This window comes from Panulirus ornatus, chromosome 68 (assembly GCF_036320965.1).
Source record: "Panulirus ornatus isolate Po-2019 chromosome 68, ASM3632096v1, whole genome shotgun sequence".
Classification (NCBI taxonomy): Eukaryota; Metazoa; Arthropoda; class Malacostraca; order Decapoda; family Palinuridae; genus Panulirus; species Panulirus ornatus.
Window position 1 is genome coordinate 5,671,583 of NC_092291.1, and position 24,258 is coordinate 5,695,840.

A 24,258-nucleotide genomic window follows, 5' to 3' on the forward strand; every position below is an offset into this window, starting at 1 on the left:
AATCAGAAATTTCTTTTACGGTATCCCTGGAATCGGGAAGTGATAAAACTAACCACATATCTCCTGCATGTTGTAAGAGGCAACTAACTGAGACCAGAGCAGGAGGTCATTAACCCCCCCTCCTTGTATTATCATTTTCTAAAAGCACAAACAGAATGAAGAGCCAAGCACAGATTTGTCCTCAAAACACAAGGTTAGGGTGTGCAATTCACGAACAAATGGTTTGATAATTTCTAACATATCCTCAGCTTTTAAAGATATGATCAAAAAGCAAACCTTTAAAGTCTAATTCTGCATACAAAGCAGTTCTGAAAGAGCAAACAAGCAACATAATAACGATAGCCAAAAAAAAGGAGAAATGATGAATTAAGACAACTAAATTAAAAAATAAAACCTTGATTATTCACACTAGTGTTCAGCATCATGTCTAATGTACAAATGGTGCACTTACCTCTCTGGATCAACTCTACAACATCTTGCATTGTGATCCATGTTGAGGTCAAGAGGGCAGTGGAGAGCATGCAGCACAAGGCAGCAGCAATACCAGCACTTGACAGCCACGATTCAAAAGTCAGGAGTCTTAAGTAATTTTAATGCTCTTTCAGCATTCTCATTATCTAAGAAAGATAATATCAATGATAAGAATCATTTCATTTGGTAATTTAATCATACCTACATTAACTACAAGATATGGAATGTGCTTTAAATATGATTCACAAAAATTATCTTTATTACATCTTAATCCAATGACAGTTCAAAAGTTCCTTGTTTCAATACCTATACAAATACACTATGAGTCACAGTAAGTAGTACAGTAACCAAACTTTACAAAGTCACCTTATAATGGTTCCCTTTACTTCAAAAATTTAAAGGACAAGAAAAAATATCAGCTTTTCATTAATGTACATGAATACTGGTTGAAATGATGCTGAGCAAGAAACTAGATCTGGATAGGGCATGTGACTATTACTTGCCTTACTTTCCTGCACTATATTTCTGTCCCACAGGGCTCCAAACACCATATATTTATGTGTGTATGTATGTATGTAATTACCTACATGTACTATACAGGGAGGGAGTTTTACTCTCATGGGGCATCAGCTCTTGAATAGTCTCTATCATATAACTTCTTAAATCCATGCATGCTGTCTGCATTAACCATGTCTTCAGCATTTTATTCCATCCATCCATCCACCATTCTCACACTATTCCTAACATCTTTTTACATTGTTTTTATCAAGTTTCTTGCTTAATTTCATGCTATGGCCTTTGGTTCTTCTATCCCTATATCTCTCAAAGAACTGTATACTGTCTACATAACTAATCAATTTGTTTTAAAAACTATACACTGAACTAACTCTGGAGTTTGTCAAGGTCCCCTTTACATTTTTCACTCCACTCATGATTTTGCATCATCTGCAAATATATTCAGGTAAGAGTTCAAACCTCAATGCAAGTCATTTACATATATGAGGAAGAATAACTGTTTTAGATCAGAACACTGTGGCACTCCATAGGTGTTATGCAGCAAATGTACCCGAAGGAACTCAGAAGACTCATTAGGACAATAAGGGGATTAATGCCCTGGGTACACTAAGGAATGCATAGAAAGAGAGGTCACTATCTGGGAAGGCAAAGATGGGCATGTTTAAAGGTACAGTGGTCCCAACAGTAGTATGGAAGGCATGGGCTGTAGATATGACCGTCCATACAAGGGTGAATGTGTTGGAAATTAAATGCTTGTGGACAATATGTGGGGTAAGTAGGGTTGATCAAGTAAAAAATGATAGAGTATGAGAAAGGTATGATAATGAAAAGAGTATGGTTGAAAGAGCTGAAGAGGATGTGCTAAATTCATATGGGCACAAAGAGAATGCATGAAGAGCAACTGACAAAGAGAGTACATTTGTGTCACAAGAGGACAAAGCAAAGACTGGGGGGAGACCAAATTGGAAGGAGTAAGGCATGCACAGGAAAAAATTAAATGGAAGGATGTGGTATACAAGGGGCGACATGCTGTCAGTGGACCGAACTAAGGCATTTGATGCAATTGCGGAAAACCACAGAGAGAGACGTGGGGCCTGGCTGTGGATATGAGCCTTTGGTTTTGCAGTAATACAAATTATAGCTACAGGATGGAACTGAGTAAAAGAAGCCATTTTTTTCCACTGCTCCTAAACAATGCAGGAAACTGCAAAAAAATACAAGGAAAAGTAGCACCTGGAAAAAAAAAAAAAAAAAAAGGCCGCATTCGTTAACTCAATCTCTAGCTGTCATGTGCAATGCACCAAAACCACAGCTCCCTATACACATCCAGACCCCATAGACCTTTCCATGGTTTACCCCAGACACTAAAGTGCACTTGGAAACTTATCGTGTTTCATTTCCCCGTGGAAATGGTGAAGAGCTTGTGGATTTGTGTGCTGAAAAAGGGCTGGTGATTGGGAATAACTGATTTACAAACAGAGATAAACATAAGCATATATAGGGCATCATTGGATTACGTGTTAATTGACAGGCGTGTGAAAGAAAGACTTTTGGATGTTAATGTTCTGAGAGGGGCAGCTGGAGGGATGTCTGATCATAATCTTGTGGAGGTGAAGGTGAAGATTTACTGAGGTTTTCAGAAAAGAAGAGAGAATGTTGGTGAGAAGAGACTGGAGAGAGTAAGTGAGCTTGGGAAGGAGACTTGTGTGAGGAAGTACCTGGAGAGATTGAGTACAGAATGGCAAAAGATGAGAGCAAATGATGTAAGGGGAGTGGGGGAGGAATGGGATGTATTTAGGGAAGCAGTGATGACTTCTGCATGAGAAAGGTGGGAGGTGAGCAGATTAGAAAGAGTAGTGAGTGGTGGAATGAGGAAGATTGTTAGTGAAAGAGGAGAGGCGTTTGGATGATTTTTGCAGTGAAGTAGGGCAGATGACAGGGAGAAGTATAAAAGAAAGTGGCAGGAGGTCAAAAGAAAGGTGCAAGAGGTGAAAAAGAGGGCAAGTGAGAGTTGGGGTGAGAATATCATTAAATTTTAGGGAGAATAAAAAGATGTTTTGGAACGAGGTACATAAAGTGCATACAACAAGAAAACAAATGGGAACATCGGTGAAGGGGGCAAAAGGGGAGGTAATAACAAGTAGTGATGAAGTGAGAAGATGGAGAGAGTATTTTGAAGGTTTTTTGAGTGTGTTTGATGATAGAGTTGCAGATATAGGGTGTTTTGGTTGGAGTGGTGTGCGAAGTGAAAGGGTCAGGGAGAATTGTTTGATAAACAGAGTAGAGGTAGTAAAAGCTTTGTGGAATATGAAAGCCGACAAGGTGGCGGGTTTGGATGGTATTGTAGTGGAATTTATTAGAAAAAAAAGGGGATGAATGTGTGTGTTGTTGATTGGCTGATAATGATATTCAATGTATATATGGATATGGATCATGGTGAAGTGTGTGAGGACTGGCAGAATGAGGCATAGCGCCACTGTACAAAGGCAAAGGGGAAAAAAGGTGAGTGTTCAAATTACTGAGGCATAAGTTTGTTGAGTATTTCCTGGGAAATTATATGAAATGGTATTGATTGAGAGGGTAAAGACATGTACAAAGCATCAAATTGGGGAAGAGCAGTGGGGTTTCAGAAGTTGTAGAGGATGTGCAGATCAGGTGTTTGCTTTGAAGAATGTATGTGAGAAATACATACAAAAACAGATGGATCTGTATGTAGCATATATGGATCTGGAGAAGGCATATGATGGGGTTGATAGAGATGTTTTGTGGAGGTTTTAAGAGTATTTGGTATGAGAGGTAAGTTGCTAGAAGCAGTTAAAAGTTTTCACCAAGGTTGTAAGGCATGTGTATGAGCACAGAGAGGAAAGTAATTGGTTCCCAGTGAATGTCAGTTTGTGGCAGGGCTGCTTGATGTCTCCATGGTTGTTTGATTTGTTTATGGATGGGGTGATTTGAGAGGTAAATGCAAGAGTTTTGGAGAGAGGGGCAAGCATGCAGTCTGTTGTGGATGAGAGGGCTTGGAAGTGAGTCATTTGTTGTTCGCTGATGATATAGCGCTGGTGGCTGATTCGGGTGAGAAACTGCAGAAGTTGGTGACTGACTGAGTTTGGTAAAGTGTGTGAAAGAAGAAAGCTGAGAGTAAATGTGAATAAGAGCAAGGTTATTAGGTTCAGTAGGGTTGAGAGACAAGCTAATTGGGAGGTAAGTTTGAATGGAGAAAAACTGGAGGAAGTGAAGTGTCTTGGATAGCTGGGAGTGGACTTAGCAGCAGATAGAACCATGGAAGTGAAAGTGAGTCACAGGGGGGAGGGAGTGAAGGTTCTGGGAGTGATGCTGAATGTATGGAAAGCGAGAACGTTATCTCGGAGAGCAAAACTGGGTATGTTTGAAGGAATAGCTGTTCCAACAATGTTACATGGTTGTGAGGCATGGGCGATAGATAGGGTTGTGTGGAGGAGGGTGATGTGTTGGAAATGAGATGTTTGACAACAATATATGGTGTGAGGTGGTTTAATTGAGTAAGTAATGAAAGGGTAAGAGAGATGTGTGGTAATAAAAAGAGTGTGGTTGAGAGAGCAGAAGAGGGTTTATTGAAATGGTTTGGTCACATGGAGAGAAAGAGTGAGGAAAGATGACAAAGAGGTGGAGGGAACAAGGAGAAGCAGGAGACCAAACTCAAGGTGGAAGGATGGAGTGAAAAAGATTTTGAGCGATCGGGGCATGGACATACAAGAGGGTGAAAAGCGTGCAAGGTAGAGAGTGAATTGGGTGGTATACCAGGGTGGACATGCTGTCAATGAACTGAACCAGGGCATGTGAAGCATCTAGGGTATCATAGAAAGTTTGCGGGACCTGGATGTGGAAAAGCAGCCGTGGTTTCGGTGCATTATACATGACAGCTAGAGACTGAAAGTGAACGAATGTGGCCTTTGTTGTCTTTTCCTAGCGCTACCGCACACAAACGCGGGGAGGAGGAGGGTGTTATTTCATGTGTGGCAGGGTGGCGGCGGGAATAGATGAAGGCAGCATGTATGAATACGTACATGTATATATATCTATATGTCTGTGTATGTATATGTATGTATATGTTGAATTGTATAGGTATGCATATGTGCATGTTTGGGCGTTTATGTATATACATGTTTGTGGGTGGGTTGGGCCATTCTTTCGTTTGTTTCCTTGCACTACCTCACTAACGCAGGAGACAGCGACTAAGTATAATAAATAAATATATATATATTATTTACTTTATATTTTACCATACTCTGTCGCTGTATAATAATGATTTGGTAAACAGAGAAGAGGTAGTTAAAGCTTTGCAGAAGATGAAAGCCAGCAAGGCAGCGGGTGTGAATGGTATTGCAGTGGAATTTATCTAAAAAAGGGGGTGACCGCGTTGTTGACTGGTTAGTAAGGATATTAATGTATGTATGACTCATGGTGAGGTGCCTGAGGATTGGCAGAATGCATGTGTAGTGTCATTGTACAAAGGCAAAGGGGATAAAGGTGAGTGCTCAAATTACAGAGTTGGCATGAGAAGAGTGGGAGGTGGGCTGTTTAGAAAGGGTAGTGAGTGGTGGGATGAAGAAGTAAGAGTATTAGTGAAAGAGAAGAGAGAGGCATTTGGACGATTTTTGCAGGGAAAAAATGCAATTGAGTGGGAGAAGTATAAAAGAAAGAGACAAGTGGTCAAGAGAAAGGTGCAAGAGGTGAAAAAAAGGGCAAATGAGAGTTGGGGTGAGAGACTATCAGTAAATTTTAGGGAGAATAAAAAGATGTTCTGGAAGGAGGTAAATAGGGTGCGTAAGACAAGGGAGCAAATGGGAACTTCAGTGAAGGGCGTAAATGGGGAGGTGATAACAAGTAGTGGTGATGTGAGAAGGAGATGGAATGAGTATTTTGAAGGTTTGTTGAATGTGTCTGATGACAGAGTGGCAGATATAGGGTGTTTTGGTCGAGGTGGTGTGCAAAGTGAGAGGGTTAGGGAAAATGATTTGGTAAACATAGAAGAGGTAGTAAAAGCTTTGCGGAAGATGAAAGCCGGCAAGGCAGCAGGTTTGGATGGTATTGCAGTGGAATTTATAAAAAAAGGGGGTGACTGTATTGTTGACTGGTTGGTAAGATTATTTAACGTATGTATGACTCATGGTGAGGTGCCTGAGGATTGGCGGAATGCGTGCATAGTGCCATTGTACAAAGGCAAAGGGGATAAGAGTGAGTGCTCAAATTACAGAGGTATAAGTTTGTTGAGTATTCCTGGTAAATTATATGGGAGGGTATTGATTGAGAGGGTGAAGGCATGTACAGAGCATCAGATTGGGGAAGAGCAGTGTGATTTCAGAAGTGGTAGAGGATGTGTGGATCAGGTGTTTGCTTTGAAGAATGTATGTGAGAAATACTTAGAAAAGCAAATGGATTTGTATGTAGCATTTATGGATCTGGAGAAGGCATATGATAGAGTTGATAGAGATGCTCTGTGGAAGGTATTAAGAATATATGGTGTGGGAGGAAAGTTGTTAGAAGCAGTGAAAAGTTTTTATCGAGGATGTAAGGCATGTGTACGTGTAGGAAGAGAGGAAAGTGATTGGTTCTCAGTGAATGTAGGTTTGCGGCAGGGGTGTGTGATGTCTCCATGGTTGTTTAATTTGTTTATGGATGGGGTTATTAGGGAGGTAAATGCAAGAGTCTTGGAAAGAGGGGCAAGTATGAAGTCTGTTGGGGATGAGAGAGCTTGGGAAGTGAGTCAGTTGTTGTTCGCTGATGATACAGCGCTGGTGGCGGATTCATGTGAGAAACTGCAGAAGCTGGTGACGGAGTTTGGTAAAGTGTGTGGAAGAAGAAAGTTAAGAGTAAATGTGAATAAGAGCAAGGTTATTAGGTACAGTAGGGTTGAGGGTCAAGTCAATTGGGAGGTGAGTTTGAATGGAGAAAAACTGGAGGAAGTGAAGTGTCTTGGATATCTGGGAGTGGATCTGTCAGCGGATGGAACCATGGAAGCAGAAGTGGATCATAGGGTGGGGGAGGGGGCGAAAATTTTGGGAGCCTTGAAAAATGTGTGGAAGTCGAGAACATTATCCCGGAAAGCAAAAATGGGTATGTTTGAAGGAATAGTGGTTCCAACAATGTTGTATGGTTGCGAGGCGTGGGCTATGGATAGAGTTGTGCGCAGGAGGATGGATGTGCTGGAAATGAGATGTTTGAGGACAATGTGTGGTGTGAGGTGGTTTGATCGAGTAAGTAACGTAAGGGTAAGAGAGATGTGTGGAAATAAAAAGAGCGTGGTTGAGAGAGCAGAAGAGGGTGTTTTGAAATGGTTTGGGCACATGGAGAGAATGAGTGAGGAAAGATTGACCAAGAGGATATATGTGTCGGAGGTGGAGGGAACGAGGAGAAGAGGGAGACCAAATTGGAGGTGGAAAGATGGAGTGAAAAGGATTTTGTGTGATCGGGGCCTGAACATGCAGGAGGGTGAAAGGAGGGCAAGGAATAGAGTGAATTGGAGCGATGTGGTATACAGGGGTTGACGTGCTGTCAGTGGATTGAATCAAGGCATGTGAAGCGTCCGGGGTAAACCATGGAAAGCTGTGTAGGTATGTATATTTGCGTGTGTGGACGTGTGTATGTACATGTGTATGGGGGGGGTTGGGCCATTTCTTTCGTCTGTTTCCTTGCGCTACCTCGCAAACGCGGGAGACAGCGACGAGGTATAAAAAAAAAAAAAAAAAAAAAATATATATATATATATATATATATATATATATATATATATATATATATATATATATATATATCTTTCTTTTCTTTTAAACTATTCGCCATTTCCCGCGTTAGCGAGGTAGCATTAAGAACAGAGGACTGGGCCTTTGAGGGAATACCCTCACCTGGCCCAATTCTCTGTTCCTTCTTTTGGAAAATTAAAAAAAATGAGAGGGGAGGATTTCCAGCCCCCCGCTCCCTCCCCTTTTAGTCGCCTTCTATGACACGCAGGGAATACGTGGGAAGTATTCTTAATCCCCTATCCCCAATATATATATTTTTTTTTTGCTTTGTCGCTGTCTCCCGCGTTTGCGAGGTAGCGCAAGGAAACAGACAAAAGAAATGGCCTAACCCACCCCCATACCCATGTATATACATACGTCCACACACACAAATATACATACCTACACAGCTTTCCATGGTTTACCCCAGATGCTTCACATGCCTTGATTCAATCCACTGACAGCACGTCAACCCCGGTATACCACATCGATCCAATTCACTCTATTCCTTGCCCTCCTTTCACCCTCCTGCATGTTCAGGCCCCGATCACACAAAATCTTTTTCACTCCATCTTTCCACCTCCAATTTGGTCTCCCACTTCTCCTCGTTCCCTCCACCTCTGACACATATATCCTCTTGGTCAATCTTTCCTCACTCATTCTCTCCACGTGCCGAAACCATTTCAAAACACCCTCTTCTGCTCTCTCAACCACGCTCTTTTTATTTCCACACATCTCTCTTACCCCTACATTACTTACTCGATCAAACCACCTCACACCACACATTGTCCTCAAACATCTCATTTCCAGCACATCCACCTTCCTGCGCACAACTCTATCCATAGCCCACACCTCGCAACCATACAACATTGTTGGAACCACTATTCCTTCAAACATACCCATTTTTGCTTTCCGAGATAATGTTCTCGACTTCCACACATTCTTCAAGGCTCCCAGGATTTTCGCCCCCTCCCCCACCCTATGATCCAGTTCCTCTTCCATGGTTCCATCCACTTCCAGATCCACTCCCAGATATCTAAAACACTTTACTTCCTCCAGTTTTGCTCCATTCAAACTTACCTCCCAATTGACTTGACCCTCAACCCTACTGTACCTAATAACCTTGCTCTAATTCACATTTACTCTTAACTTTCTCCTTTCACACACTTTACCAAACTCAGTCACCAGCTTCTGCAGTTTCTCACATGAATCAGCCACCAGCGCTGTATCATCAGCGAACAACAACTGACTCACTTCCCAAGCTCTTTCATACTTGCCCCTCTTTCCAAAACTCTTGCATTTACCTCCCTAACAACCCCATCCATAAACAAATTAAACAACCATGGAGACATCACATACCCCTGCCGCAAACCTACATTCACTGAGAACCAATCACTTTCCTCTCTTCCCACACGTACACATGCCTTACATCCTCGATAAAAACTTTTCACTGCTTCTAACAACTTGCCTCCCACACCATATATTCTTAAGACCTTCCACACAGCATCTCTATCAACTCTATCATATGCCTTCTCCAGATCCATAAATGCTACATACAAATCCATTTGCTTTTCTAAGTATTTCTCACATACATTCTTCAAAGCAAACACCTGATCCACACATCCTCTACCACTTCTGAAACCACACTGCTCTTCCCCAATCTGATGCTCTGTACATGCCTTCACCCTCTCAATCAATACCCTCCCATATAATCTACCAGGAATACTCAACAAACTTTTTTTTTTCTTTTTTTTTTTTTGCTTTGTCGCTGTCTCCCGCGTTTGCGAGGTAGCGCAAGGAAACAGACGAAAGAAATGGCCCAACCCACCCCCATACACATGTATATACATACGTCCACACACGCAAATATACACACCTACACAGCTTTCCATGGTTCACCCCAGACGCTTCACATGCCCTGATTCAATCCACTGACAGCACGTCAACCCCGGTATACCACATCGCTCCAATTCACTCTATTCCTTGCCCTCCTTTCACCCTCCTGCAGGTTCAGGCCCCGATCACACAAAATCTTTTTCACTCCATCTTTCCACCTCCAATTTGGTCTCCCTCTTCTCCTCGTTCCCTCCACCTCCGACACATATATCCTCTTGGTCAATCTTTCCTCACTCATTCTCTCCATGTGCCCAAACCATTTCAAAACACCCTCTTCTGCTCTCTCAACCACGCTCTTTTTATTTCCACACAACTCTCTTACCCTTACATTACTTACTCGATCAAACCACCTCACACCACACATTGTCCTCAAACATCTCATTTCCAGCACATCCATCCTCCTGTGCACCACTCTATCCATAGCCCACGCTATGGATACCTCTGTAATTTGCGCACTCACTCTTATCCCCTTTGCCTTTGTACAATGCACTATGCACGCATTCCGCCAATCCTCAGGCACCTCACCATGAGTCATACATACATTAAATAACCTTACCAACCATTCAATAATACAGTCACCCCTCTTTTTTAATAAATTCCACTGCAATACCATCCAAACCTGCTGCCTTGCTGGCTTTCATCTTCCGCAAAGCTTTTACTACCTCTTCTCTGTTTACCAAATCATTTTCCCCAACCCTCTCACTTTGCACACCACCTCGACCAAGACACCCTATATCTGCCACTCTATCATCAAACACATTCAACAAACCTTCAAAATACTCACTCCATCTCCTCACATCACCACTACTTGTTATCACCTCCCTATTAGTGCCCTTCACTGAAGTTCCCATTTGCTCCCTTGTCTTACGCACTTTATTTACCTCCTTCCAGAACATCTTTTTATTCTCCCTAATTTGTTTATGGATGGGGTTGTTAGGGAGGTGAATGCAAGAGTTTTGGAAAGAGGGGCAAGAATGAAGTCTGTTGTGGATGAGAGAGCTTAGGAAGTGAGTCAGTTGTTGTTCGCTGATGATACAGCGCTGGTGGCTGATTCATGTGAGAAACTGCAGAAGCTGGTGACTGAGTTTGGTAAAGTGTGTGAAAGAAGAAAGTTAAGAGCAAATGTAAATAAGAGCAAGGTTATTAGGTACAGTAGGGTTGAGGGTCAAGTCAATTGGGAGGTAGGTTTGAATGGAGAAAAACTGGAGGAAGTAAAGTGTTTTAGATATCTGGGAGTGGATCTGGCAGCGGATGGAACCATGGAAGCGGAAGTGAATCATAGGGTGGGGGAGGGGGCGAAAATCCTGGGAGCCTTGAAGAATGTGTGGAAGTCGAGAACATTATCTCGGAAAGCAAAAATGGGTATGTTTGAAGGAATAGTGGTTCCAACAATGTTGTATGTTTGCGAGGTGTGGGCTATGGATAGAGTTGTGCGCAGGAGGGTGGATGTCCTGGAAGTGAGATGTTTGAGGACAATGTGTGGTGTGAGGTGGTTTGATCGAGTAAGTAATGTAAGGGTAAGAGAGATGTGTGGAAATAAAATGAGCGTGGTTGAGAGAGCAGAAGAGGGTGTTTTGAAATGGTTTGGGCACATGGAGAGAATGAGTGAGGAAAGATTGACCAAGAGGATATATGTGTCGGAGGTGGAGGGAACGAGGAGAAGTGGGAGACCAAATTGGAGGTGGAAAGATGGAGTGAAAAAGATTTTGTGTGATCGGGGCCTGAACATGCAGGAGGGTGAAAGGAGGGCAAGGAATAGAGTGAATTGGATCGATGTGGTATACCGGGGTTGACGTGCTGTCAGTAGATTGAATCAGGGCATGTGAAGTGTCTGGGGTAAACCATGGAAAGTTGTGTGGGGCCTGGATGTGGAAAGGGAGCTGTGGTTTCGGGCATTATTGCATGACAGCTATAGACTGAGTGTGAACGAATGGGGCCTTTGTTGTCTTTTCCTAGTGCTACCTCGCACACATGAGGGGGGAGGGGGATGGTATTCCATGTGTGGCGAGGTGGCGATGGGAATGAATAAAGGCAGACAGAGTGAATTGTGTGCATGGGTATATATGTATGTGTCTGTGTGTGTACATATATGTGTACAGGGAGATGTATAGGTATGTATATTTGCGTGTGTGGACGTGTATGTACATACATTGTGTATGGGGGTGGGTTAGGCCATTTCTTTCGTCTGTTTCCTTGCGCTACCTCGCAAATACGGGAGACAGCGACAAAGCAAAATGAATAATAAACAAAATAAATATATATATATATCCCTGGGGATAGGGGAGAAAGAATACTTCCCACGTATTCCCTGCGTGTCGTAGAAGGCCACTAAAAGGGGAGGGAGCGGGGGGCTGGAAATCCTCCCCTCTCTTTTTTTTTTTGTTTGTTTTTTAATTTTCCAAAAGAAGGAACAGAGAAGGGGGCCAGGTGAGGATATTCCCTCAGAGGCCCAGTCCTCTGTTCTTAACGCTACCTCGCTAATGCGGGAAATGGCGAATAATTTGAAAGAAAAAAAGAAAAAATATATATATACATATATATGAGTGGATGAACCATTTTTCTTCTGTTTCCTGGCACTACCTGTCTGATGCGGGATATTACAATCAAGTATGATAAATGTATAAATAAAAAAATCTCGAATAAAACCTAAAACATACAATACAGTGTACTGTAACCTTTTAATCAAAACACAGTATCATAGGTGGAAACTCAAAACCTGCAGTTGTTTGTTTTTGTTACTGTTTAACATTGATACAGGTATTCTGCTGATGTTACTGCGCTGCTTGGTTACCCTGAACACATTATTTTTTCATTGTATTAATGGTATCTAATTTTCTTTTTCTGTTAAGCAGTTATGTATGAATAAATTCTAAAAAATTATTGCTTATCAGTAGCATACAAATTCAGTCAGGAATGAAGGTGATGTGAAACAACCACAGACTGACCACATGGACAGCTGAGGTTGACACCTTTGCTTTCTGATGGTTCATTGTTACACAAACTTTGTTTCATGCACAAAATAATTAAAAATATTTTATAAATTGCCTTCAGGGTATGCGTATAAGGGTATATGAAACATAAATGGATTTTTTATTTAGAACTGGGTGCCATCCTCAAGATATCTCATTATGTACATGTGATATTCTGTTACAGACAAAGATAAGTTCCAGATTAAACCTTTATACAGGGCATAACTCAGGCATAACAGAAACTAGTTTTGGGTCTTATGTCATTCAGTTCTTATAAATGGAAATGACTATACATAGAATATAGTTTGATATGGCTGATCAAACACATCTTCACTAAACCAGGGTGTGACTCCTGATGGTAGACAGGATGACAGACAGGAGGTGATGATGATGAACAAAGCAATCCCTTAGATCCTGGCATGCTACACATGCAACACAACACTGACTAAGGGGGTCTTCCATTAGGCAACTGTCTCACTTGCATTGCAGGACAGTTACTGAGAATGAAGTGAGAAAGAATCGAAATACTACTCATAAAACATAAACATCTGTACCTAGTTCCATGGCCAAAGGCGGAATTTTCTGCAATGGGTCTTATCCCATGCTATTCTTTAGATGCTGAAAACAGATGTATATAATACACAGTTCTATGTGTTTGACCTTATGGGTCAGGTCAAATGCAGCTTAACAAAACTTGTGTATGACTCCTACTAACAAACAAACACATGGATAATGTCAGTGACACAAAAGAATCCCAAAGAGTCTGGCAGGCTATTAAATTGTATGCATTTTCTATTGGTATATTTCTCAGTCAAAGTGTAAAATAAGATAGATCAAAAAACATGTGAAAAATGCCCATGTACTTGGGAAGGGTAAATAATAAATTCAAAGAATCCAAAATGTTTTAAGTGTTGATCTATAAAGAGAAAAATTATATAAAATAAACAGAAGCAGATCACAATTACTCACTTCTTGGCTTTGGCTCAGGTGATCTAAATGTAACCTTACCAACTGGTCAGCTGATCATATGAACATATAAAGTTCAAAGATTACATCTGTGTTGTTGTGTTGTTAAGATAAAAATTTATCTATCTAATCAGTTCCAGGTCAAGAACCATACTGATAAATGCATCTTGTATTAAAACCCACATTTATGACTAAATGTAACATAACTAAAGTATCAGAATTACAAATTTGATATAACTCTAACAAATATGATCCCTAGTAATTAGTGTCCTGCAGTGCAAAGAATGAAGAAGGCCTCACTCAACTCTCTTGTCAACAACAGGCATGATCAATTCAGTACGAGAACAGACCCTTCCCAAGGTCCTATGTACTTCTGACAAAATCACTTTTTCTTCAGTTTACCAATATTCATAGTCGTTCTAACAAGCTCTCTTCAGCTGAATATCATCTTGCATCAACTAATACTAATATCTTACTTCTCATGGAAACCTAAGTATCTAATGGTTTCCAATGATTCTTTTTGCATTTTTTTTCAAATATATATCTATTCTGCTTGCAATGACTTTGTGTCTACTTCAGCATCCACATACTTGCTGCAAAACCTTTGAATCTTGAACCTCTAGATTTTAAATGTCAGTAGTCTCAGGGTTTGACAGTCAACTATTGTCATTTTTCTGTTTTCAACTATTATTCACCTAACTCGGAAAATTTTGTGACTTACTGACCATCTGAATTCTACCTAGAGGCTGTGAAACCCTTTAATCCTTTCTCTAATTAGAAAAATTCAAAATAAGCCACAAGGGTGGCTGAAATTCTCCCACAAACATTCATGAAAATCTGGAGCAACTTAACTATTCTGCTCCTATTCTAGATTACAACAAACACTCTTCCAGCACTGGATTTTTCTAACACCTAATTAATCTTTCATGTTAAAATTACAGTTTCATCCCCAATCTGATCAAGCTCTAGGAAATTTCTCTCTACTCACCACACCATCACCTACTGTCTCTGCTAAACGCTAGCAATAGCACCTTAGTAGAACTGATTAAATTTTCTCGAGAAAGATTAATGACCTCTCAGATGATACTTTTATCTCTGCTAAACATATTACAGAGGTTATTGTAGCAGAACAGAGGCATACATCCCTTATTTCCCCTCCAAGACTATGCTGGTTCTATCACTTCAGTTCTGAAGTCATTCAGGCAAGGGACCTGATGAATCTAGCTAAAAAAGCTCATCTTCCCTTAACTTACAATCACTTTATATTTCAACCAGCAATCAATGCAAATCAAATGTCAAGCAAAGCACTTTATCTAAAGGAGGTGTGAGAGCCTCTTTGCTTTTTCCATTAACAAATCTGGTCTTTGGCCAGGTATATCTCTTGAAAATTTCATGCATTAAACTTTCCATTTCTTTTTCCAAACTAACAATTCCACAGTAATTTATACCCCTGATGGAGCCAAATATTTTGTCTATATCTCTGGCTTGGATATACAGAGAGAATGAGTGACGAAAGACTGATAAAGAAGATATATGTGTCAGAGGTGGAGGGAAGAAAGAGAATAGGGAGCCAAAGTGGAGGTGGAAGGATGGAGTGAAAAAGATTTTGAGCGATCGGGGCCTGAATATACAGCAGGGTGCAAGGCGTGCAAGGAATAGAGTGAACTGGAACGATGTGGCATACTGATGTGGATGTGCTGTCAATGGACTGAACCAGGGCATGTGAAACATCTGGGGTAAACCATGGAAAGGTCTGTGGGGCATGGATGTGGAAAGGGAGCTGTGGTTTCTGGGCATGTATATGTATGTATATGTGCTTGTGTGGGTGTTTATGTATATACATGTGTATGTTGGTGGGTTGGACCATTCCTCATCTGTTTCCTTGCGCTACCTCTCTAACGTGGGAGAAAGCGGTTAAGTATAATAAAAAAAAAGATAAAAAAATAAATCTCTGACACCTGGAACTCCCTCAGGTTAGTGGCCACAGTAAAGTCGCCATAACTAGTGAACTCCAGTGTCACTTCTTAGCCTTTAGAGCTTCATCCTTAATAGGCCGCTGGCAGAAAGCTACTCTAGCGAACTGTTTGCAGAAAATCCTTCCTAATGTTCCTACTGACTACTTCTACCTAAAGTTTCTAGCTAATGCTTCAGTCGAAATGTTCCCACCAACTACTGCTATCTATTCGCTCCAATCATTTTGCCAAAAGTCATGGCTAGCACATAGAGCTCACCACGTGAAAATCTTGAGTTACAAAGAATGAGTTGTGTGAGTTAAGTATTATGTATGACCCGGAGTGATAGTATGTTTCTGGACAGAATGCCAGTAGTCCAAGTGTGGGTGAGGCAGAGAGACAAAGACAGCTACCTGGGTCAGAAGAGAGCAACGTGACAACCACTGAAGTGCTGGCTAATTATGTAGCCATCACTAAACTTCTCAATACCCAGGCGGGTAGCACTGGTAATATACCTCCCTAGTCGTTGGCTACCGGCCAACTACTACCTATTAATAGACCAAATAATATGCCAAATATATTCTATCTCCTTACTTCACTTATTCCATTTTGCACTGTTTCAACAATTCTTCACCAGATTCACCTCTTACTAATCTGACACACCTTCCTAAAATCTTACTGTACAGCACAAAACCAGCAAGGAATAATAATCTGATGGCGTCACCTGTTATGTTTTGAGAAAGCAAATATGCTTGCTTAAATGTGTTGGTTCTACTGAAATACCAACAATTTAGCTTGTCTTTGGAGCTGCACATCCCAAAGAATGATATCCATTCAATGCCTTCTATCTACTGCCCTATTTCTTTAACTTCTATCCCCAGACTTTTAATCTCCTGTTAACTCTCACTTCCTATCCCTTAAATGAGTCCTTTGATAAACTGCATGATCTTCACATGATAAGATCTAACAATGATATCCTTTCCAAAAGTTACTCATGTCTGATCATCCTCTCTCTTAGGCTTTGGGAATGAAAACTTTTGACAGAATTCAGCATAAAGTCTCAACTCCACATTCCTCTCTTTTGGTTTTCCTCTCTCATTCTGGTTTTCTCTCATCAATCCATTTTTGTAACAATGATGGATAATCATCTCTGTATTCGTATGTCAACTGTCATGTTCCTAAAGGTTCTGCTGTCTCATATCTTATTTCTCATTTTCATAAAAAAAAAATCCTCAACAAGTAACGCATATCACTAGCGCAATATGCTTATGATTCAGCTTTGCATTCTAATGTATCTTAAATCTGCTTCATATCCCCTGCCTGATCTACATATCATCTTTACTACAAACAAAAATTCATATCTGGATAGGATTCTTCCCTATGGCTTGCATAACATAATTAATGTCTTTAAAACTATTTCTTTTCTTACATCTTTACTGAAATTCCATATGACTTTCCTATTTCCTTTAGTGGCTCTAATATTCCATATGACTTTCCTATTTCCTTTAGTGGCTCAGTGCAATACACATGGTATCAGTAGAACATCTAATCCATTTTGGAAGAACTAACATTAAACAAATGGCCAGGTCTACCTCTAATAAATTGGGAGTACTGTTCAGTTTCTGAAGATTCCTTTCTTCTGAGCTGTTATCTCAATCATACAAAGGACAAATCTGACCAAGTATGAAATACCCTGGTGATGGGGAGAAAGAATACTTCCCATGCATTCCTCACGTGTCGTAGAAGGCGACTAAAGGGGACGGGAGCGGGGGGCTAGAAACCCTCCCCTCCTTGTATTTCAACTTTCTAAAAGGGGAAACAGGAGTCACGCGGGGAGTGCTCATCCTCCTTGAAGGCTCAGATTGGGGTGTCTAAATGTGTGTGAATGTAACCAAGATGAAGAAAAAGGAGAGATAGGTGGTATGTTTGAGGAAAGGAACCTGGATGTCTTGGCTCAGAGTGAAACGAAGCTCAAGGGTAAAGGGGAAGAGTGATTTGGGAATGTCTTGGGAGTGAAGTCAGGGGTTAGTGAGAGGACAAGAGCAAGGGAAGGAGTAGCACTACTCCTGAAACAGGAGTGGTGGGAGTATGAGATAGAGTGTAAGAAAGTAAACTCTAGATTGCTATGGGTAAACCTGAAAGTTGATGGAGAGAGATGGGTGATTACTGGTGCATATGCACCTGGGCATGAGAAGGAAGATCATGAGAGGCAAGTGTTTGGGGAGAAGCTGAGTGAGTGTTAGTGGTTTTGATGCACAAAACTGGGTTATAGTGATGGGTGATTTGAATGCAAAGGTGAGTAATGCGGCAGTTGAGGAATAATTGGTATACATGGGGTGTTCAGTGTTGTAAATGGAAATGGTGAAGAGCTTGTAGATTTATGTGCTGAAAAAGGACAGGTGATTGGGAATACCTGGTTTAAAAAGAGAGATATACATAAGTATATATATGTAAGTAGGAGAGATGGCCAGAGAGCGTTATTGGATTACGTGTTAATTGATAGGCACGCGAAAAAGAGACTTTTGGATGTTAATGTGCTGAGAGGTGCAACTGGAGGGATGTCTGATCATTATCTTGTGGAGGCGAAGGCGAAGATTTGTAGAGGTTTTCAGAAAAGAAGAGAGAATGTTGGGGTGAAGAGAGTGGTGAGAGTAAGTGAGCTTGGGAAGGAGACTTGTATAAGGAAGTACCAGGAGAGACTGAGTACAGAATGGAAGAAGGTGAGAACAAAGGAGGTAAGGGGAGTGGGGGAGGATTGGGATGTATTTAGGGAAGCAGTGATGGCTTGCGCAAAAGATGCTTGTGGCATAAGAAGCGTGGGAGGTGGGCAGATTAGACAGGGTAGTGAGTGGTGGGATGAAGAAGTAAGATTATTAGTGAAAGAGAAGAGAGAGGCATTTGGACGATTTTGGCAGGGAAATAATGCAAATGAGTGGGATATGTATAAAAGAAAGAGGCAGGAGGTCAAGAGAAAGGTGCAACAGTTGAAACAGAGGGCAAATGAGAGCTGGGGTGAGAGAGTATCATTAAATTTTAGGGAGAATAAAAAGATGTTTTGGAAGGAGGTAAATAAAGTGTGTAAGACAAGGGAACAAATGGGAACTTCAGTGAAGGGGGCTAATGGGGAGGTGATAACAAGTAGTGGTGATGTGAGAAGGAGATGGAGTGAGTATTTTGAAGGTTTGTTGAATGTGTTTGATGATAGAGTGGCAGATATAGGGTGTTATGGTCGAGGTGGTGTGCAGTGTGCAAAGTGAGAGGGTTAGGGAAAATGATTTGGTAAAACAGAGATGAGGTAGTAAAAGCGTTGCGGAAGATGAAAGACAGCAAGGCAGCGGGTTTGGATGGTATTGCAGTGGAATTTATTAAAAAAGGGGGTGACTGGATTGTTGACTGGTTGGTAAGGTTATGTAATGTATGTATGATTCATAGTGAGGTGCCTGAGAATTGGCAGAATGCTTGCATAGTGCCATTGTACAAAGGCAAAGGGGACAAAGGTGAGTGCTCAAATTAAAGAGGTATGAGTTTGTTGAGTATTCCTGGGAAATTATATGGAAGGGTATTGATTGAGAGGGTGAAGGCAATTACAGAGCATCAAATTGGGGAAGAGCAGTGTGATTTCAGAAATGGTAGAGGATGTGTGGATCAGGTGTTTGCTTTGAAGAATGTATGTGAGAAATACTTAGAAAAGCAAATGGATTTGTATGTAGCATTTATGGATCTAGAGAAGGCATATGACAGAGTTGATAGAGATCCTCTATGGAAGGTATTAAGAATATATGGTGTGGGAGGCAAGTTGTTAGAAGCAGTGAAAAGTTTTTATCTAGGATGTAAGGCATGTGTACGTGTAGGAAGAGAGGAAAGTGATTGCTTCTCAGTGAATATAGGTTTGCGGCAGGGGTGTGTGATGTCTCCATGGTTGTTTAATTTGTTTATGGATGGGGTTGTTAGGGAGGTGAATGCGAGAGTTTTGGAAAGAGGGGCAAATATGCAGTCTGTTGTGGATGTTAGAGCTCGGGAAGTGAGTCAGTTGTTGTTCACTGATGATACAGTGCTGGTGGCTGATTCATGTGAGAAACTGCAAAAGCTGGTGACTGAGTTTGGTAAAGTGTGTGAAAGAAGAAAGTTGAGAGTAAATGTGAATAAGAGCAAGGTTATTAGGTACAGTAGGGTTGAGGGTCAAGTCAATTTTTTTTTTCATACTATTCGCCATTTCCCGCATTAGCGAGGTAGCGTTAAGAACAGAGGACTGGGCCTTTGAGGGAATATCCTCATATGGCCCCCTTCTCTGTTCCTTCTTTTGGAAAATTTAAAAAAAAAATGAGAGGGGAGGATTTCCAGCCCCCCGCTCCCATATATATATATATATATATATATATATATATATATATATATATATATATATTATTATTTATTTTCATTATACTTTGTCGCTGTCGCCCGCGTTTGCGAGGTAGCGCCAGGAAACAGACGAAAGAAATGGCCCAACCCCCCCCCATACACATGCATATACATACGTCCACGCACGCAAATATACATACCTACACAGCTTTCCATGGTTCACCCCAGACGCTTCACACATATATATATATATATATATATATATATATATATATATATATATATATTTTTTTTTTGCCGCTGTCTCCCGCGTTTGCGAGGTACCGCAAGGAAACAGACGAAAGAAATGGCCCAACCCACCCCCATACACAAGTATATAATTACGTCCACACACGCAAATATACATACCTACACAGCTTTCCATGGTTTACCCCAGACGCTTCACATGCCTTGATTCAATCCACTGACAGCACGTCAACCCCGGTATACCACATCGCTCCAATTCACTCTATTCCTTGCCCTCCTTTCACCCTCCTGCATGTTCAGGCCCCGATCACACAAAATCTTTTTCACTCCATCTTTCCACCTCCAATTTGGTCTCCCTCTTCTCCTCGTTCCCTCCACCTCCGACACATATATCCTCTTGGTCAATCTTTCCTCACTCATTCTCTCCATGTGCCCAAACCATTTCAAAACACCCTCTTCTCCTCTCTCAACCACGCTCTTTTTATTTCCACACATCTCTCTTACCCTTACATTACTTACTCGATCAAACCACCTCACACCACACATTGTCCTCAAACATCTCATTTCCAGCACATCCATCCTCCTGCGCACAACTCTATCCATAGCCCACGCCTTGCAACCATACAACATTGTTGGAACCACTATTCCTTCAAACATACCCATTTTTGCTTTCCGAAATAATGTTCTCGACTTCCACACATTCTTCAAGGCTCCCAGAATTTTCGCCCCCTCCCCCACGCTATGATCCACTTCCGCTTCCATGGTTCCATCCGCTGCCAGATCCACTCCCAGATATCTAAAACACTTCACTTCCTCCAGTTTTTCTCCATTCAAACTCACCTCCCAATTGACTTGACCCTCAACCCTACTGTACCTAATAACCTTGCTCTTATTCACATTTACTCTTAACTTTCTTCTTTCACACAATTTACCAAACTCAGTCACCAGCTTCTGCAGTTTCTCACATGAATCAGCCACCAGCGCTGTACCATCAGCGAACAACAACTGACTCACTTCCCAAGCTCTCTCATCCCCAACAGACTTCATACTTGCCCCTCTTTCCAAAACTCTTGCATTCACCTCCCTAACAACCCCATCCATAAACAAATTAAACAACCATGGAGACATCACACACCCCTGCCGCAAACCTACATTCACTGAGAACCAATCACTTTCCTCTCTTCCTACACGTACACATGCCTTACATCTTCGATAAAAACTTTTCACTGCTTCTAACAACTTGCCTCCCACACCATATATTCTTAATACCTTCCACAGAGCATCTCTATCAACTCTATCATATGCCTTCTCCAGATCCATAAATGCTACATACAAATCCATTTGCTTTTCTAAGTATTTCTCACATACATTCTTCAAAGCAAACACCTGATCCACACATCCTCTACCACTTCTGAAACCACACTGCTCTTCCCCAATCTGATGCTCTGTACATGCCTTCACCCTCTCAATCAATACCCTCCCATATAATTTACCAGGAATACTCAACAAACTTATACCTCTGTAATTTGAGCACTCACTCTTATTTCCTTTGCCTTTGTACAATGGCACTATGCACGCATTCCGCCAATCCTCAGGCACCTCACCATGGCAATCCTCAGGCACCTCACCATGAGTCATACATACATTAAATAACCTTACCAACCAGTCAACAATACAGTCACCCCCTTTTTTAATAAATTCCACTGCAATACCATCCAAACCTGCTGCCTTGCCGGCTTTCATCTTCCGCAAAGCTTTTACTACCTCTTCTCTGTTTACCAAATCATTTTCCCTAACCCTCTCACTTTGCACACCACCTCGACCCAAACATCCTATATCTGCCACTCTGTCATCAGACACATTCAACAAACCTTCAAAATACTCATTCCATCTCCTTCTCACATCACCACTACTTGTTATCACCTCCCCATTTACGCCCTTCACTGAAGTTCCCATTTGCTCCCTTGTCTTACGCACCCTATTTACCTCCTTCCAGAACATCTTTTTATTCTCCCTAAAATTTACTGATTTTTTTTTATTTTTTTTTTTATACTTTGTCGCTGTCTCCCGCGTTTGCGAGGTAGCGCAAGGAAACAGACTAAAGAAATGGCCCAACCACCCCCATACACATGTATATACACACGTCCACACACGCAAATATACATACCTACACAGCTTTCCATGGTTTACCCCAGACGCTTCACATGCCTTGATTCAATCCACTGACAGCACGTCAACCCCTGTATACCACATCGCTCCAATTCACTCTATCCTTGCCTCCTTTCACCTCTGCATGTTCAGGCCCCGATCACACAAAATCTTTTTCACTCCATCTTTCCACCTCCAATTTGGTCTCCCTCTTCTCCTCGTTCCCTCCACCTCCGACACATATATCCTCTTGGTCAATCTTTCCTCACTCATTCTCTCCATGTGCCCAAACCATTTCAAAACACCCTCTTCTGCTCTCTCAACCACGCTCTTTTTATTTCCACACATCTCTCTTACCCTTACGTTACTTACTCGATCAAACCACCTCACACCACACATTGTCCTCAAACATCTCATTTCCAGCACATCCATCCTCCTGCGCACAACTCTATCCATAGCCCACGCCTCGCAACCATACAACATTGTTGGAACTACTATTCCTTCAAACATACCCATTTTTGCTTTCCGAGATAATGTTCTCGACTTCCACACATTCTTCAAGGCTCCCAAAATTTTCGCCCCCTCCCCCACCCTATGATCCACTTCCGCTTCCATGGTTCCATCCGCTGACAGATCCACTCCCAGATATCTAAAACACTTCACTTCCTCCAGTTTTTTTTCTCCATTCAAACTCACCTCCCAATTGACTTGACCCTCAACCCTACTGTACCTAATAACCTTGCTCTTATTCACATTTACTCTTAACTTTCTTCTTCCACACACTTTACCAAACTCCGTCACCAGCTTCTGCAGTTTCTCACATGAATCGGCCACCAGCGCTGTATCATCAGCGAACAACAACTGACTCACTTCCCAAGCTCTCTCATCCCCAACAGACTTCATACTTGCCCCTCTTTCCAAAACTCTTGCATTTACCTCCCTAACAACCCCATCCATAAACAAATTAAACAACCATGGAGACATCACACACCCCTGCCGCAAACCTACATTCACTGAAACCAATCACTTCCCTCTCTTCCTACACGTACACATGCCTTACATCCTCGATAAAAACTTTTCACTGCTTCTAGCAACTTGCCTCTCACACCATATATTCTTAATACCTTCCACAGAGCATCTCTATCAACTCTATCATATGCCTTCTCCAGATCCATAAATGCTACATACAAATCCATTTGCTTTTCTAAGTACTTCTCACATACATTCTCAAAGCAAACACCTGATCCACACATCCTCTACCACTTCTGAAACCACACTGCTCTTCCCCAATCTGATGCTCTGTACATGCCTTCACCCTCTCAATCAATACTCTCCCATATAATTTACCAGGAATACTCAACAAACTTATACCTCTGTAATTTGAGCACTCACTCTTATCCCCTTTGCCTTTGTACAATGGCACTATGCACGCATTCCGCCAATCCTCAGGCACCTCACCATGAGTCATACATACATAAATAACCTTACCAACCAGTCAACAATACAGTCACCCCCTTTTTTATAAATTCCACTGCAATACCATCCAAACCTGCTGCCTTGCCGGCTTTCATCTTCCGCAAAGCTTTTACTACCTCTTCTCTGTTTACCAAATCATTTTCCCTAACCCTCTCACTTTGCACACCACCTCGACCCAAACATCCTATATCTGCCACTCTGTCATCAGACACATTCAACAAACCTTCAAAATACTCATTCCATCTCCTTCTCACATCACCACTACTTGTTATCACCTCCCCATTTACACCCTTCACTGAAGTTCCCATTTGCTCCCTTGTCTTACGCACCCTATTTACCTCCTTCCAGAACATCTTTTTATTCTCCCTAAAATTTACTGATTTTTTTTTTTTTTGCTTTGTCACTGTCTCCCGCGTTTGCGAGGTAGCGCAAAGGAAACAGACGAAAGAAATGGCCCAACCCACCCCCATACACATGTATATACATACGCCCACACACACAAATATACATACCTACACA

The 24,258-nt window shown here is 41.5% G+C and overlaps 1 protein-coding gene across 5 annotated transcripts in view; it reads right to left on the bottom strand.

Annotated features, from left to right (window-relative positions):
- Positions 1–24,258, bottom strand: part of LOC139747321 (acyl-CoA:lysophosphatidylglycerol acyltransferase 1-like) — a 104,916-nt gene that overhangs the window by 54,195 nt on the left and 26,463 nt on the right. For 3 of the 5 annotated variants that reach the window (XM_071659497.1, XM_071659495.1, XM_071659498.1), the window contains one exon: positions 452–617. The exons of 1 other annotated variant lie outside the window; for it this stretch is intronic. In XM_071659497.1, coding sequence (XP_071515598.1) covers positions 452–492 — 41 coding nt within the window. In that variant the 5' untranslated portion in view covers positions 493–617. Of the gene's footprint in view, positions 1–451; positions 618–13,579; positions 13,697–24,258 lie in introns of those variants that run through there. One more of the 5 variants, XM_071659496.1, reaches the window with a different exon arrangement.